The 16,375-nt window shown below is 46.3% G+C and overlaps 1 protein-coding gene across 2 annotated transcripts in view; it reads left to right on the top strand.

Annotated features, from left to right (window-relative positions):
• CCDC40 (coiled-coil domain 40 molecular ruler complex subunit) overlaps positions 1 to 16,375 on the top strand; it is a 599,189-nt gene that overhangs the window by 361,724 nt on the left and 221,090 nt on the right. For both annotated transcript variants that reach the window (XM_069655198.1, XM_069655197.1), the window contains one exon: positions 7,602 to 7,815. In XM_069655198.1, coding sequence (XP_069511299.1) covers positions 7,602 to 7,815 — 214 coding nt within the window. The remainder of the gene's footprint in view (positions 1 to 7,601; positions 7,816 to 16,375) is intronic.

The following is a 16,375-nucleotide window of genomic DNA, read 5'->3' as shown; positions in this document are numbered from 1 at the left end:
GTGTCTCGGTGGATCATTTTGTTCATTACAGAATGTTACACTTTGGCTGGTAAAGAGGTCCCTGAGGGTCTGAAAATCCGATTCCACAAGAGGAGTGGCTACTTCTTCGGCCCTTCAAAAAGGGGTGCCGGTGCAGGACATTAGCACGTGCTGCAACCTGGTCTTCGCTGCACACCTTTACAAAACATTACTGCCTTGATTCTGTATCCGGTCAGGGGGCTAAATTTGGTAAATCTGTTCTCCACAGAATAATTTGAAAGTAAATTCTCTTTTCTCACCTCCTTCTGCATACTGCTATGGGAGACTATCAAAGATGTTAATGTTAAAGGTTACTTGTACTGTGCACTTTCGCCACCGGAGTGGTCCCCTCTGGCGAATCTGAAAAAGGACGGTGTGAAACAGGGAGGCTGTGGGAGCGGGTTAGTAAGGTGCAGTGGGAATAGGAAAGTGAGATATGATGTTCTGTTGGCAGCTTCAGTTCGGTTTGCACCGTTCGCTGAGCTTAGGTGCGATTTTCGCGTCTGAGCGATTCCCATGTGCTGTTGTGTATGGTTATGTGTTGTTTGTATGTTTTTGCAGTGTGGTGAAGTATGTGCAGTTTGCTGTGCAGAGATGTAGGAGAAGAGTTTGCGGAAAAATTACGTTTTAGTATTGGGTTAGCAGGTTTTTTTTCTTACCTCTTTGCTTTGGTTTCTGTGGTCAGCATCTTTGACCGTCCTGTGTGCTTTGAAATTGTTTGGCATCCTAGTCGGCAGGTACGTTGTGGTGTGGTAATTATCTTCTGTAGAAGTCTAGCGGTATGTGGACATGGGTCGTGGAGGTGTGTTCCCCCCTGCCCTGGGGTTAGAGATGGATAGGTTAGGAAGGTTATGGGTCTCTCCCTTGACTTCTAGCGGGGGAGCCCTGCCTACTGTGGTATTCCTCTGTAAACTTGGTGGCGTGTGTGAATGAGAGGTCCAAAATGTCCTCCCTACGGCCACCAGTTGGGGATGGTTAGGCAATGGATTGTAGGTCCCTCCGTGGGCTTCCTGGTTCTGCCAGAATGTATGATTCCTATTCATTCCCTTCTGATTTTGGGGTGAAGATCCAAGTTTTTAATCATTTTCTGAATTCCAGATGATTCCTTGTATTGCGTATGTTTTTTTGGTAGGGAATTCCATGTTTTAGGAGCCAGGTGTGAGAAAGATACTCCTCCGAATTTTCTTTTATTGTATGGTTTTGGTTCTAGGCGAATGTCGTAGCTTGATCTGAGTGGCCTTGCTGGATGGTAGATGGTTATTTTCTTCTTTGGGAACTCTGCTCCTCGGCCGTGGATTGCTCTGTCCATTATGCACATTGTTTTGAACCTTATTCGCTGTTTTATCGCTAGCCGGTTTTGTATTTTCAGTGCTGGGCTAATGTGTTCTCTTCGTGGTAGTTTGAGCAGGAGTCTGGCTGTTACGTTTTGTATACGCTGAAGTTACTTTAATAGGCGTTCTGGCATTCCTTGGTATAGGCTGTTGTCTTAGTCTACTCTGGACATGAGTTTGATGATGGTGAGTGTTTTGTGGGTGAAGGAGAGGAACGGTAGAATCCTTTTTATTGTGTGCAGGAGGAAGAAGCATTTCTTGATTATAGCATTTACTTGTGGCTCAAGTGTTTGTTTGCGGTCCATCAGGACTCCGAGGTTCTTTACTGTTGTTGATGGTGTTGGTGATGTTCCTAGTTCTGTTGGCCATGGTATGTAGTGGCTGTTTTTGGATATAACCATTATTTCTGTTTTGCCAGGGTTGAGTTTGAGGTTGTTTGTGTTCATCCAGCCATAGAATTCTTGTAGGCATTCTTGCAGGTTTGTGTTTTCTTCGCGTGTGTTTGTCCTTTGTAGATGATCTGTATGTCATCAGCGTAGTTGTAGCATGTGAGGCCATTTCTTTTAATGAGCTTGATTAGTGGAGCCAGGTATATGTTGAAGAGCAGCAGAGATGGGGAGGATCCTTGTGGTACTCCACAGGTGGATTCCCTTGGGGTGGATTTGAAGGGTTTGATCCAGGCGGTTTCTGTTCTATCTGTTAGGAAATATTTAATCTAGCGTAAGGCTAGGAATATGATTCCTATTTCTTCCAATCTCCTGATAAGGACTTCATGGTTGACTGTGTAAAATGCTGCTGAGAGATCCAGAAGTATTAGAGCTGCGCTTGTGTCTGAGTCTGCATTAGGCTTCAGGTCGTCCCAGATTGAGAGCAGTGCTGTTTCTGTTCCTCTCATCGGTCTGAAGCCTACTTGTGCCTGGTCCAGCAGAAGGTGTTCTTCTATGTAATCTTGTATTGTTCTATATATTTATAGGTTTTGAGCAGTTTCGTGAATAGGGGATGTTTGAGATCGGTCTGTAGTTGTCGAGGCCTTCCACGCTGCCTGCTGTGTCTTTGAGAAGAGGCTTGCTGTATGCTGATTTTAATGATCGTGGTACTTTACCTGTCAATAGTGACTGGTTGTAAAAGTTTCTGTAGTGTTCCATGGGTGCTCCTTGCGTGAGGATTGATTTGTGTATGTCTGGGGGTGTGGGGGGGGCAGGGATCCACAGGGGAGCCAACTATGTTGCTGTTTCTTACCAGCTTGATGAATGTCTCTGCTGATATTTGGGGAAGGTTTTGTAGTTTGTTCAGACGATCTTCGGCTGGCAAGGTTGGTTGCATGTTGTGGTAGATTGGTCTGCTTTGTATGGTGGATGGTGCTGATTTTTGTCTTGAAGTGATCTGCAAGGTTGTTGCATAGTTTCAGGGAGGGCATGGGTGTGTTGTTGCAGCTAGGGGGTTTCTCATTTTATGATGTTATCCAGTTCTTTTTGAGTGTTGGCAGCTTTAGAGATTCGGTTGTCGTAGAATTTATTTTTGACCTTGTGGATTTCCTTTTTGTACGAGCGGTTTTGTCGTTGGAATTGTAATTTCTTTGCCTGGTCGTATTTTTTCCTCCACTCTAGTTCAAGCGTCTTGTTTTGTATTTTCATGTCGCTGAGAAGCGGGTTAAACCATTTTGCTGTTGCTCTTTTGCCTGATGGGGTAAAAGGTTTTTCCTTGGACATGTCGTCGATTGTTTTGGTGATCCACTTGTGCAGTAGTTCTGTTTTTTTGTCGAGGTCAGCTTGGTCCATGGCCATTGTCGGTGGTTTGCTGATTTCCAGTTGTTCTATTAGGTTGCTAGCTTTATTGGTCCTCAAGTCTCTTTCATGATGGTGGTCGGTTTGTCCGGTTGTTTGGCTGTTGTTCTGGGCAGCGTGATTATGAAAGGAATGATGAGGTGGTCGCTCCAGAGGATCTGTATTGGTGGTGCTGTGGTGATGAGGTTTTTGTTGGCAAAGATTGCGTCCAGTGTATGACCCGCCGTGTGAATTGCTCCTTTGACTAGCTGATGTAGTTTCATTTTCTTCAATTGTTTGGCTAGTGATTTTTGTCAGTTAGCGATTTCTTCTTCAAACCAGATGTTGAAGTCTCCCAGGATTAACAGGTGTTCCTGCTCGATGGCTAGGTTGGTAATGGATTCTGTGAAGGCGTCCACGAAGGTTGCATCGTATGTCGGTGGTCTGTAAACTAGAACAAATTTGAGGTTTGTTTTGGGGTTTGCTGTTAGGTGAATGATTAGGGATTCGCAGTTTTCTATGCTTAGTGGTTGTAAGCTACTGCCATTCCTCCTCTTTTGTTTTTTCTGTTTGCCTGTGAGCACTTGAAGTTGTCAGTGAGGCAGTTGTAGAGTGTGCTTTTGTAGATTTCGTCTAGCCAAGTTTTGTTTATGAATAGGATGCCAATACCCCCGTCGCACAGCAGGTAAAAAATCTCTGTGGCATGTTTGGACATTGATCTTGCGTTGATTAGGTTACAATGGATCTTTTCAACAGTGTTTTGTTTATTTTGATTTTTTATCTGTTTTGTCTTGCAGTAGTTCTGTTGGGTTGCTTCTGTTTTGCCTACATAAATTGATTGGAGCTCTGTATACTCTGCTCCTGTATTTGAGAAATCTTCTACTTCATCTTCTTTGTTTAATGTAGTTGTTGACGCTGACCCTGTATTTTTGTGTTATAGGGAGTGAGGGCATTGATTTGTTTTCCTTTCTCTTCTCGGATCTTCTCTTCTTTTCCTGCAAGGTTCCAATGGGTTTTCTGTCTGACTAGAACTGCCGGTGGCATTGGGGTGTTGCGGTGTGGAGGCAGTTGCGAGGTACAGTGTTAGGTATAGGGATTTTTCTCTTCTCGTGACGTTTGCTCTGTTGGTTGTGCTGTTTGTAGGGGTGTGTTCTGTATTCGTGGCAGTTTGTACTGGAAGAGGGAGCGGCTGCATTGTGATTTTTCCTTGTTCCGTGTTTCTTTCGTGGCGTCCTGTTCTGTTTCGGTGTATCTTGTGGCCCTAGGTGGGCTCAGGGATTGGACATTTATTTTTTTATTTTTGGTTTCGGTTACAGGGGCTTTATCCCACCTGTAGGATCTCTTGTGGTTTGGGTGGTGTTGAGACTTGTCTTTTTGCCTTGTGATTGCGCTGTGCACTATCTCACTTCGCTTCTTTTGACATAGTTATAATACGGGGTTAGTTGTGGGGTAGTTGTGATATAGTAGGCTGCTTTTGTAGATTGGCTGGGGTGTCTGCATATGAGTAATTTTTGAGATATTTGGGGGATTCTGGGCTTGGGTTGTTCTAGGGTGCAGGTAGTTTGCTGGGGGTTTCCCCGGTGACTGCCTAAATAGTGGATTTGGGTTTCGTATCTATTTCCTGTGGGTGGAGGGTCTAAGTGCAGTGGTGTTGGGATATTAAGCGTTGGAGAGACAGTAGGCAGTTGGGTTATCAGTCAGTTGTGGGAGGTGAACGACTTGACCTTGGTTCTTAGTTAGTTGGGTAGTAATCAAGCTATGGTTAGTTGCTTTCAGCGGGTAGCCGGATGTTCCTGGGTGGTTGGTGAAGGCCTGGCAGTTGAATTTGAGACTCCTCGACAGCGTGAGAAAGGCCCGAGTTTCACAAAATGGCAGATATAAACACAGTTGAATTTGAGATTACTAGATAGTGGTAGAAAGGCCTGGGTTTCGCAGAGTGGCAGATATAAACGCAGCTAAGTTTGAGCTTACTATATAGTGGTAGAAAGGCTTGGGTTTCGCAGAGTGGCAGATATAAACGCAGCTAAGTTTGAGATTCCTAGATAGTGGGAGAAAGGCCTAGTTTTCACAGAAGGCAGTAACAAACACACCTACGTTTGAGATTCCTAGTCAGCCTGGAGAAAGGCCTGGGTATCACAAAATGGCAGAAATAAACAAACCTACATTTTAGATTCCTAGATAGTGGGAGAAAGGCCTGGTTTTCACAGTGTGGCATATATAAACACACCTACGTTTAAGATTCCTAGCTAGTGGGAGAAAGGCCTGGGTTTCACAAAGTGGCAGATATAAACACAGCTGAATTTGAGATTCCTAGACAGATGGGAGGATACAATCCATTAGAAGAACACATTACTTACCCCTGGTAATGTTCTTTCTGATGGATGTTCCTCCTACAGGTTCCTCATCACCCTCCCAGCCTACCCCTCTCTCTTTGTTAGAACTTCCATGGTTTCCATGTTCCTCTCTTTTAACGTCTGGGTTTCTGTAACCTTCGAGACGGCATGCCATAAAGAGGGGAACAACATGAACTGAGGCAACAGTCGCGGTGCATTCTACTTATTCCAGCGTCAATGTCAAGTCCGTGAGCGGGATGGAAGCTGCAGAGAAACCACAATTTGACGATGCACAGAGTTTTCTGCTGTTCAAAAGTTTCCAGAACTGCTACCAGGATACTGGATATATCAAAGATAAGGTACCCGTGGGATTAACATCCATCAGAAAGAACATTACCATGGGTAAGTAATTTGTTCTTTTCTTGCTTCACCACCAAGACATGTATTGCTACTACCACTATGTGCTAATAGCCTTGTACACCTCGGGAGGGGTAATTATCGCTCGGGATAATGACCCTTCCCCAACTTAAGGCCCTCAGCTTTGCCTCAGCCAATAACTTGGTGGCAGGTTATTATCCGTAATAATGATCCCTCCATCGGTCTAATGGCTATAATATTCCTCTAACAGCATTCAATTGAAATAACATCATCAGCAGGCTGTGATATATTGTTTGGCAGTGCAAACATGTTTCTAAATATTTGTTGCTAGTGAAGTAGATTAAAAATGTACAAGTAAATCCATTGTTAGTTGCCAAGATACCTTTCTTCATTCTGCCTGGAGACAAACACTTTCAAAATTGATTCTTTCTTCAGCTGCACTAGGACTAAAATTAATATTGAGGCTTAGTCTTTCTGAATTCTGCATAATCCTTATAGTTATATTAAGTTCACTTACAATTACATTTCTGATATGAATTCTTTAAGTATATATTTGCATATTTCCCCCCCTGACACAAACTATCCTACTTTGTATCCTTTCTGTTTCTATCCCTCTGCAGGTGTTGTTTTCAGAGGTGGCGCTGCACTATAGAGTTCTTAATAGGTTATACAGCCCTGATAACAACTGACCTGTTTTTGCTGGTTTTCCTTGGGGGTACATTTACACATAGATTTGAAAGAGGATGTTAATTTTTTGAAGCTTTCCATGCAGGGCCGGTATCATTCAGCAGCCACGTTGAGAGGAGGCAGTACATTTGCTATTTCATCAGTATTTTACAGCAAGTGGATTGCACTAAAATAAAATAACTCACTGTGATTTGCTCTACTAACTGGACATATCCTGCTTGACACCAGCATGGGCAGCCACACTGGACTATTTGCAGTCAAGTGACAATGAATTCAAAACTAGAGCAAGATGTGCCTCGGTTGACTTGATGATAAGGCCATGGGATTTTTTTTCTTCATCTGCACAACTTGTTGTCCTGTGGCAGTGTGTACATTTGGCCTTCAAGCAGTTCAAGTGCCTCCAACTAGAGTTCCCTTTTGCCTGTTTGCATTGTGGGCATTTTGCGGTCATGAAATTGATCATATCTCATTCTCCTGCTTTATTAAGTTTATTTCAGGCCACAAGGCCCCTAAAACAACATACTTATCAAATACAAGATAGATCCAAAATAAAAATAAAAAGAACAAAAATAACATAAGAAAGGAAAGAAGTTAGGATACAGGACAGAGATTAATCTATTACACTGATTGAAGCTTTAGATCTGTCATCCTTCTATTAGGAGCTGGTTTTAGAAAAGATAACAACGTCCACGTAAAAACAGATGCAGCTGATCTTAAGAAAAGAAAAGCTGGGCGGCATCTATTAAAACCTTGCTCTTTCAATAAACGAGTAATTGTTGTTTCCCAATATCATAGTAGCACAGACAAAAGAACAACAGATGTATATTTAATTCTAATGCATCCATAAAAAAGAAAAAACTAAGTTAATAAGTGGTCAATTAAATCTTAGCCTAGTTATTAAATTATGACATCTAAAAAAGCTCGGCATATAGCAAATTCGGTTGAATAGAGTTGGGAACTGTAATGGCAATCAAAGTTCTATTCATGGGCAACAATACTTGGATGGAATGGCGTTGGGGCACAAAGGAGGTTTCCAGAGCCAACACTAAATTTAGTTTCACTTTGGTTTCCTTTTATTGTTTCCTCTTTAGGGAAAGGAACTAGGGCCACTGGAGATCCAGATCAACACATTGACGAAGCAGATTGAGGACTACAGTGTGGAGATCGCTGCCCTGCGGCAGTACTGGCTACGACTGCAGAATGAGCTGGTGAAGCTTACTCGAGAGCGGGAAGAGCAGGAGGCATCAGTGGAGATGTTGAAGAAGGAGGTGACCATTCACGAGCAGAAGAAGCTCCGCACTGAAAGTAGGTGGATCATTTGTGTTTGTGTAGTATGCATGTATTTTGTGTGTGTGTGTTTATAACGTGGAATCTGTGTGCATGACTCAAAGCATCTCTTCTACCCACCACTACGGTATCTTTTGTATCCAATGAAGACTCGTTCACATCACCATTTATTTAATTTCTTCTAGCATGGGGCACATGAGCAATATGGTTTCACCTGAATCTCCACTAATAGGTTACCTACTACATCACAAGACACCCTACCTTATTCTTGTATCTAGAGGTCTGTCTTCTAGCACTAGTACACTAGTATGAGTAGCCTCAGTTGGTCTTGACCCAGAGTTGTCAAACATAAAGACCCTGGGCTGGATCAGGCCCCTGAAGCCCTTTAATCAGGCCCACCACTTGAGCACTGCACATTGCATAGAAATGTGTTCAGATAGGAGAAAATCAAAGAAACAGCTCTCCTGCTGCAGTGGCATACATTTTCATATGGTGAGAGAAAGACAATGGGCCTCATTACATGTTTCGTGGCATCCTGCCGGTAAATCCGGCTCGATACCACCAAACGGAATTACCAAGGTCGGCACTTTGTCTGCCGGAATTAGCGGCAGATTACAAGTGCCGGCAAGGGTGGTTAAGCTCCATTCCATGCAGTCCTACAGGGCTCCATGGTGGTGTTGCCAGTATTAAACAGGGGTAGTACCAGGGAGCGGAGGTCACATGTGGGAGCAAAAGGCCCTCTGCAATCAGTATGCCGCATACTGAGCATGGGCTGCTAGCCAGTATTTCTCGAAAATCTGGGGTCACTAGGCCATCCTGACTGTAGGATCTCATAAGTGTGGACCATTTTAGTCTTACCGCTCCAGAATGCCACAGGAAACTGTTTATCGCGGTTCTGAGCTCATCGAACAGCGCAGCCCTGGGCCATATTGGGACATTTGAGAAGCAGTACACTATTTGCGGTAATATTATCATCTTGAGGAGCGGCACCTTACTAATGAGGGTAATGGGCATCTTAGCCCAAGTAAGTAGCTATGTCTTAAGTTGCTGTAAATAGGACCCAAAGTTATGTTCATATAGCGAGTCTTGGTGCCTCGTGATCCCGAGGTATTCTATCTCAGTAGGACCCCAAGTGAACCCATGAGGTCGGTCGGGGCTGCAGTGGCCGGGAACAAATCCAGACAGGTCAGTGTGTATTAGGTGCGTCATATAAGGAGCGATTCGAAGGGCAAGCACCGTCGCAAATATTTTGACATCTCTGTTGATTAGTGATAGGGGGCGGTATGAGCCGCAGTGCATGGTGGGTTTACCGGGCTTGAGGAGTACCGTTATCACTGCTTCTCTGAGTGTCGGGGGAAGCACCCCTCTTGCGCATGAGTCTTCCCATAAGGCAGCTAATTGGGGCGCTAGGCGGGATCTGTAACACTTATAAAAGTTCATGGTGAAGCCAGCTGGGCCCGGGGCCTTATCGTAGGGTAATGCCTAAATAGCCTGCAATATCTCCCCGACTTCCATTGGTCAGTCAAGGGCATCTCTAGTCTCATTGGAGAGCACCGACAACGACAGTCCGTGTAGGAATGTGCAGGAAGGCTACCTGGCAGTTCCCCCTCGCCATATTGCCTTGCAGTTGTTGGGTTGTCGAGGAATTTCCGCTCCCTTTCGGCAGACTCTCTGAAGTTGTCCAGCACCTCTTTAATTGCACCTAGGATTGTGGCGGCCAGGTCTGTAGCACATAATGTTTCGAGTTGCTTGAGAGAGGCCTTACATTACTGAATATTTCAGCATATCGCGCTGAGGATTCCTGATTCTTTGGCAAGGGCTATGCCATAAATGTACGCTTTAAAAGATTCCCAGAGAGAAACCAGGGAGTCCACTGTGCCCGTGTTTATGTTAAAATAGTCGCTCACACAATCCCCCAGCTCAGCCTTAAATACAGGCTCTAACAGCGCTTGAGGCTTAAGCCTTAGGGTTAGGGTCAGGGTGATTGGAGAATGGTCTGAGTATGTCCTAGGGAGTATGTCTGCATCCGCTTTACGGTTTATTAGTGTCCCAGATACCGGTCAATTCTAGAGTGTGAGTTGTGCACTGTTGAGTAAAATGTGTATCCACGAGACTGAGGGTGCAATAGTCTCCAGGCATCCACAACCCTGAGTCAGACCAGTCTGTCCAGTATAGTCCGAGTGGCTCTAGTTAGCTGCCGGGCCCTGTTACCAGACCTATCCAGGTTGAGGTCAGCAATGGTATTCAAGTCCCCGCCCCACAGGACCGGAACTAGAGGGTATATAGCAAGCATGGCTGCGTGTAGAAATCGGGTTTGTCTTTATTGGGCCCGTACATATTGAGTAGTACCACCTCCAGTCCAGCCATCAAGCCGCGCGTCAGCACGTAACGCCCTAGGAGGTCTACTTGTGTGGTTTATGGTACATATTGTAGTGATTTGTGAATCGGGATCATAACGCCTCGGCTTTGTGTCAAGTATTGCGTATAAAAGCGCTGTGTACCCCAACTTTTAGCAAATCTTTCGCATCCTGCTGCCAGCGAGTGTGTTCCTTGCAAAAAAGGGATACAGGCTTTGTGCTGTTCTGCATATAGTTGCAGCTTCCGCTTCTTAGCATGGCTGCCCAGACCCTAATATTCCAGCTTATGCACCCCAGTGTGTCAGCCGCCATCTGCCCATTGTAGATAGAGAGCCAAGGGCCCAAGGCGGGCCCACAGGGTGCACCCTGTAAAAATTACTCTGAAGGGTTGTAACCATCTGTTTACTATTCCCCGGCCCCCTCCCGCCACCCCCAAATCCCTCCCAATCAGGGGGATGAAAACCGTGTAACATAGATAACCATAACAATTGCCACTTAGCATGGGGGGACTGTATGATACGATATGATATGGCATTTATAATGCGCCTATACATAAGTGTTTCAAGGCACGATGAGGCAAGGGAAAGGGGACCAGGGGGGAGACAGGCAACGATCCTACTAGACCAGGTGTCATTCAGATCGTGCAAGTGCATGGGAAGGGGGAACGTGCAGTACAAGGGATAATAGAACAAATAACAATAAATAAAAGTAAGGCCAGCAGGTAGCAAGTGCAAGGGTAAGTGCGGACAACAGGTGTCAAGTGCTGGTGGTGGCACTGTAGGGATACAGAAACAGTTCCCAAGTGCGCGGGTTGCCAGGAAGGCAGCGCAGGTGTGTGTGACTGGCGGGGGAGAGACCTGGGCCCGCGTCAAAAGGGTGATCAGGTAACCAATGCAGTTTCGGTTTTGGTCAGCAGGGGAGAGGGAGAGAAAAAGCAGAAGCAAAGAGAAAGGTTTTGAGGTGCATCCAGAACCGGAGATGATTCTCCTCAAGTTTCAGGGAGGCTGTTCCAGAGGGAGGCCCCAGTCGAAGAAAGAGATCTACCACAAACTCGTTGCTTGGAGAAGCGACTGACCTTAAGGGAGTTGGAGGTGGATGAGCGAAGTGCTCGAGAAGGAAGATATTTAGGAAGAGAGAGTTTCGGTATTCAGGCCCCAGGCCACAGAAAGCCTTGTGGACAATAGAGGGTTTTGAACTTTATCCTCGCAGCCACTGGGAGCCAGTGAAGAGATTTCGGTCCTGGAGAGATACGATCCCTGGGCTTGAGGCCAAGGACAAGTCTCGCAGTCCTGTTCTGGATGAGTTTCAGAGGCCGGAGAGTGGAAGTAGGCAGATTTAGAAAGAAGCTGTTGCAGTAGTCCAGCCTAGAGAGAACCAGAACTCTGGAGACAGTGAGCTTCTGGGGGAAGGAGAGGAAAGGAAAAATACCTCTGAGGTGGTGCAGCTGGTAGTGTGACTTCTTAGAGACGTCAGAGATGTTAGGAGAGAAGAAGAGTGTAGAGTCGAAGATGACCCTGAGGTTTTTACCCTCACAGGTGGGAGCAGGAAGAGGGCCAAGAGAGGCCGGCCTGAGTGTGACGGGAAAGGAGGGAGCGGGTGTGCCGATGAGGAGAATCTCAGTCTTACTGGCATTAAGGCAGAGATCATTGGCGGCACACCACTCCTGGATAGCAGTCAGACAGTCAGAGATGAGAGAGGGAGAAGAGGTGGCTGAGGGTAGCCTGAAAATGAGCTGAGTGTCATCCGCATAGCACTGGAAGTTGGGGCAGATTGCGGCAATACGGTGGGCAAGAAGTGCCAGGTATTAGTTGAACAGCCAGGGAGAGAGGTTAGACCCCTGGGGAACACCACAGGTAGAAATAGAGGACAGGAAGGACCCAAGTTGAACCTGGGAGGGTCGGTCAGAAAGGAAAGAAGTCAGCCACTCCTTGTTCCGCCCGTTTCACAACACAGCGGTGTACGGTATAGCAAGTGTAATAAGCACAATAATAAATGGTCCGTACTGACACAGAAAAGAGAGGATGATTACCACTCTTGGCCCAATACAGACATGCTTTGTTGGGTTCTGCCTCGCTATCTTAAATGTGGCCATTAGATACAGTCATTTACTTAGCGATAGTATAGACAGGTCCGCCCAGGGAAATGGTGGTCATGGAACTTCATTGCTTCTTCAGGGATTGTGAAGAAATAAACATTTTCAGAGTGCTCCACTCGTTGCCTGGCGGGAAACATCATAGCGTAGTTGACGCCAAGGTCGCAAAGCCTCTTTTTCACTACCAGGAAGGATTTCCACTCCCGTTGCAATGTGATGGAGAAGTCTGGGTAAAGATTCATTTTTTTTGATCCCGTTAGTAGCTCCCCTTTAGCTCTGATAGCCCGCAGCATTGCGTCCCTGTCTGTCATGATCTCTGCTTCCAAAAGGTCAGGGTTTTCCCAACTCCCTTGGAAGCAGATCCATAACCCAGGTTCCGAGTGCCAACCAGTCCCAATTGGGACCTTTTGGACCCAGTCCTGGCGCCAGTGGCACCAGGCTCATAAATATGCCCAGTCCCAGCGCTGGAAGCGCCGGGCTCATAATGCTTGGGTGGACTTACCTGCAGCAGACCATGCTGCTTACTTGCCTGCCAGTTGAGTCTCTGATCCTCTTCTGTTTGGAACTACTTTTCCTGTTGGGTGGGGCAGGAGCCACTCCCTAGATTCAGAACACTGGAACTCTTCTGGAAAGCAGGAACTCTTTTCTTACCTAGGCGTGGCTGTGGAAGGAGACACCTAAGCACTACAGGAGGCTATTTAAACCACACCCGATGGATGAATCTTGCTTTGCGTTATTCTGCCTCCTCAGCAGCAGAACGCTCATCGTGTCTTCTGCATCTGATCCTGGGCCTAAGGAAAAAGGCTTACCATTCTGAATCCAGTCTTCAGCAACACCTATAAAGACAAGAAAGAACAGGTTAGCATTACGGTCTTCAGTGACAGCTCTTCACTTGCCTGGTCCATCGGCTGTCACCAATGCCTCGCGCTGCATTCCGGCATCTAAAAGACAAAGGCTTACCTACTCTTCGTGCGCTCCGGAGGTCTTCACACTGCATTCCGGCATCTGAAAGACAAAAGCTTACCAACTCTTCGCACGCTCCGGAGGCCTTCGGCGCTGCATCCCGCACCTGAAAGACAAAACAAGGTGCGTTTAAAGACATTGGGGAACTTTAATACTCACGTGCCATTACTCCTTTCCACATCTAACCCAGTGGGTATTCCGGCACCCTGCAGCCGCCCCGAACTTGTACCTGCAAAATAAAAAGACAGTTAGAGCGCATCGTGAAGCAGGCAACAAGCGCTTACTTACGTGCTTCCAGGCGCTTCTATTCATCACACGGGCTCCATCTTCAACTCACTTCAGCCCGCCATCCGCCATCGCCGGAACCCTGAAAAACAAGAGACATCATTACTAAAGACTTTAAAGACATTAGAATTACTCGAAACTTACCGTTCGTGCAGTAAACGACAGACAGCAGTCCTCTGAAGTCAAGAGGCCTGCTCCCCTTATCCAGTGAAGAAACTGGTTACAGCACCCTGCCTCGAGGCAGATGGAGAGCACGGCGTTCACTTACCTAAGGTGAGAGCGTTAACCTTTGGGGTTCTACAGGAGAAGAGAAAGGGAAGAAGAGAGAGACATTCAATAACCCAGTTCATTAATCCCACATTTTCTATCTGCAGACATCTTACCCTTCGAGCCAGACATACAGTGCACAGAGGTCCAGCCCAAAGAGCCAGCCGTGTGTTACACATCACCTTTGAAGATACGGTATACGCCCAGTCAAGACCGGCGCCTCTACGGGAATCAGGTGAGCGTTACAGAACGCAAAGCCTACCACAAAACTCCCATCCAGGCGCTATGGAAACCTCGGATACCGACCAGCTAGCCCAGTTACTTGGGGAACTAAGGGCAGAAGTGCATGCAGCCCGTCAGGAAACGAACGCTCTAAGAAGGGAACTGATTATTTCCAAGGAGCGAACAGATGACCTCGCTAGACAATTGCTACAGTCACAAGCCGGTCAGACCCCGTTACCCGCATCTGGGGGAAATCTTCCTTCTACATCCTCTATGAATCCAGTGCAGATCAACCTACCTGGGAATGTACCTCTGGCTCCGCCCGAACGATTTTCTGGTGACCCAAAGAGGTTTGGAGTATTTATCAATCAGTGCCGGTTGCACTTCTTATGCCGGCCAGCAGCCTTTCCAACTGATCAAGCTAAAGTAGCTTTCGTGCTTTCGTACCTTAGTGGCAATGCGGCAGACTGGTCGATCCCTCTAGTAAATCAAGACGATCCGGTCCTCCATGATTTTCAAGCTTTTCAGCTCAGTATGGAAAAACTGTTCGCACGACATTCACAGGGGCAGGCCTTGGACAATGAGCTTCTTTCGTTGCGACAAGGTAATCAAGACCTTTTGCGTCTTTCAACAGACTGGTAGTGGAAACTCACTGGCCTGAGGACAAAAGGATTACGCTGTTTTATAGAGGTCTACGCGGAGAGCTCAAAGATGTGTTAGCCCAAGTAGTGAATCCCCCACAAGATTGTTCGGACTATATAGACTTAGTCGTTCAAATAGATCACAGACTGCAGAACAGGAAGGCCGATCGTTCCAAGTTTGATGCTCGAGTATTTTCCAAACCGCCAACTCCTTCCAAAGGAGTAGACTCCGGGGAACCCATGCAAATAGGGGGTCTGAAAGGTCCTCTAACACAAAAGGAGCGGGAAAGGAGAAAACAGTTGCAATTATGCCTCTATTGCGGAAACTCAGGGCACTTTCTTCGAGACTGTCCGGTGAAACCTGCCAAGAAGGCAGTAGGAGCTGCAGTTACCAAAGTTACAAACTCTGAGCAGCGAAACGACCTCGCCCGACAAGAATAGAGGTCCTCTTGCCGAGCGTGAAAACCAGTTCCGTGACCTCGCATTTCGTGATACCTATGGTCCTCATTAGCCCTGATAATCCGGATTGATTACATGCAATTGAAGCTTACGTCGACAGCGGTGCCATCGGCAATTATGTGGATCATGAAATGGTTTTGAGGATGAATCTAACTCTTTGTCCCAAGGCTGTAAAGGACGTCATTACTACGGTGGATGGTACGGAGATAGCCTCCGGGCCAGTAACGCATACCACTCAAGAAGTGACGCTAGTAAGTCAAGATGGACACCATGAGAAGATCGTGTTCGATGTGATCAAGGCCCCTCAGTTTCAGATTATTCTAGGAATACCTTGGTTAGAGAAACACAATCCTCTGATCGATTGGCGAGCAAGAACGGTCCAGTTTCCAGAATGTGTCTCTACTTGTCACCCTCCACCTGGTGTTGCACTGGCAGCAATTTCTTCAGAGACTCCCCAGTTACCTCCCGAATACCTAGAATACCAAGATGTTTTCCGGAAGGATCAGGCTAACTCTCTACCTCCTCATAGGTCTTATGACTGCCAGATCGACCTGATACCTGGATCTACTCCTCCTTGTAGTAGAATTTATGCCCTCACCGAGCCTGAGAACCTTCACCTTCGACAATACCTGGATCAATACCTGGCAAATGGGTTTATTCGTCCTTCCAAGTCCCCTGCTTCTTCAGCTTTGTTCTTCGTTCCAAAAAAGGAAGGAGACCTTAGAACTTGTATAGATTATCGCTCCCTGAACCAGATCACCGTTAAGAATAGATATCCGTTACCTTTGATCCCTGAACTCCTGGACCAAGTCAGAAAAGCATGCATATATACAAAGCTGGATCTTAGAGGAGCTTACCACTTGGTACGAGTAAAAGAGGGCGATGAATGGAAGACGGCCTTCCGCACCAAGTATGGGCTATTTGAATATCAGGTCATGCCCTTCGGACTTTGTAATGCCCCGGCCGCCTTTCAATATTTTATGAACGATGTCCTCAGAGAGCTCATAGATGTGTGTGTTGTTGTTTACATTGACGACATCCTCGTTTATTCTTCATCGGAATCTGAACATCGGAAACACGTGAAAATGGTCCTCGAAAGATTGCGTCAACACAAACTTTTCGCTAAGTTGGAAAAATGTGTTTTCAACGTGACTGAAGTTGAATTCTTGGGATTCATATTATCACCTGGCGGAGTGCGTATGGATTCAAAGAAGGTCGATGCAGTTCTCAAATGGCCATCACCATCCTCCGTAAAAGGTGTGCAAAGCATGTTAGGCTTCGCTAACTTTTAC

The sequence above is a fragment of the Ambystoma mexicanum genome, chromosome 3q (genome assembly GCF_040938575.1).
Source record: "Ambystoma mexicanum isolate Mex_15411 chromosome 3q, UKY_AmexF1_1, whole genome shotgun sequence".
In the NCBI taxonomy this organism is placed as follows: Eukaryota; Metazoa; Chordata; class Amphibia; order Caudata; family Ambystomatidae; genus Ambystoma; species Ambystoma mexicanum.
This window is presented reverse-complemented; position numbering and strand designations above follow the sequence as displayed.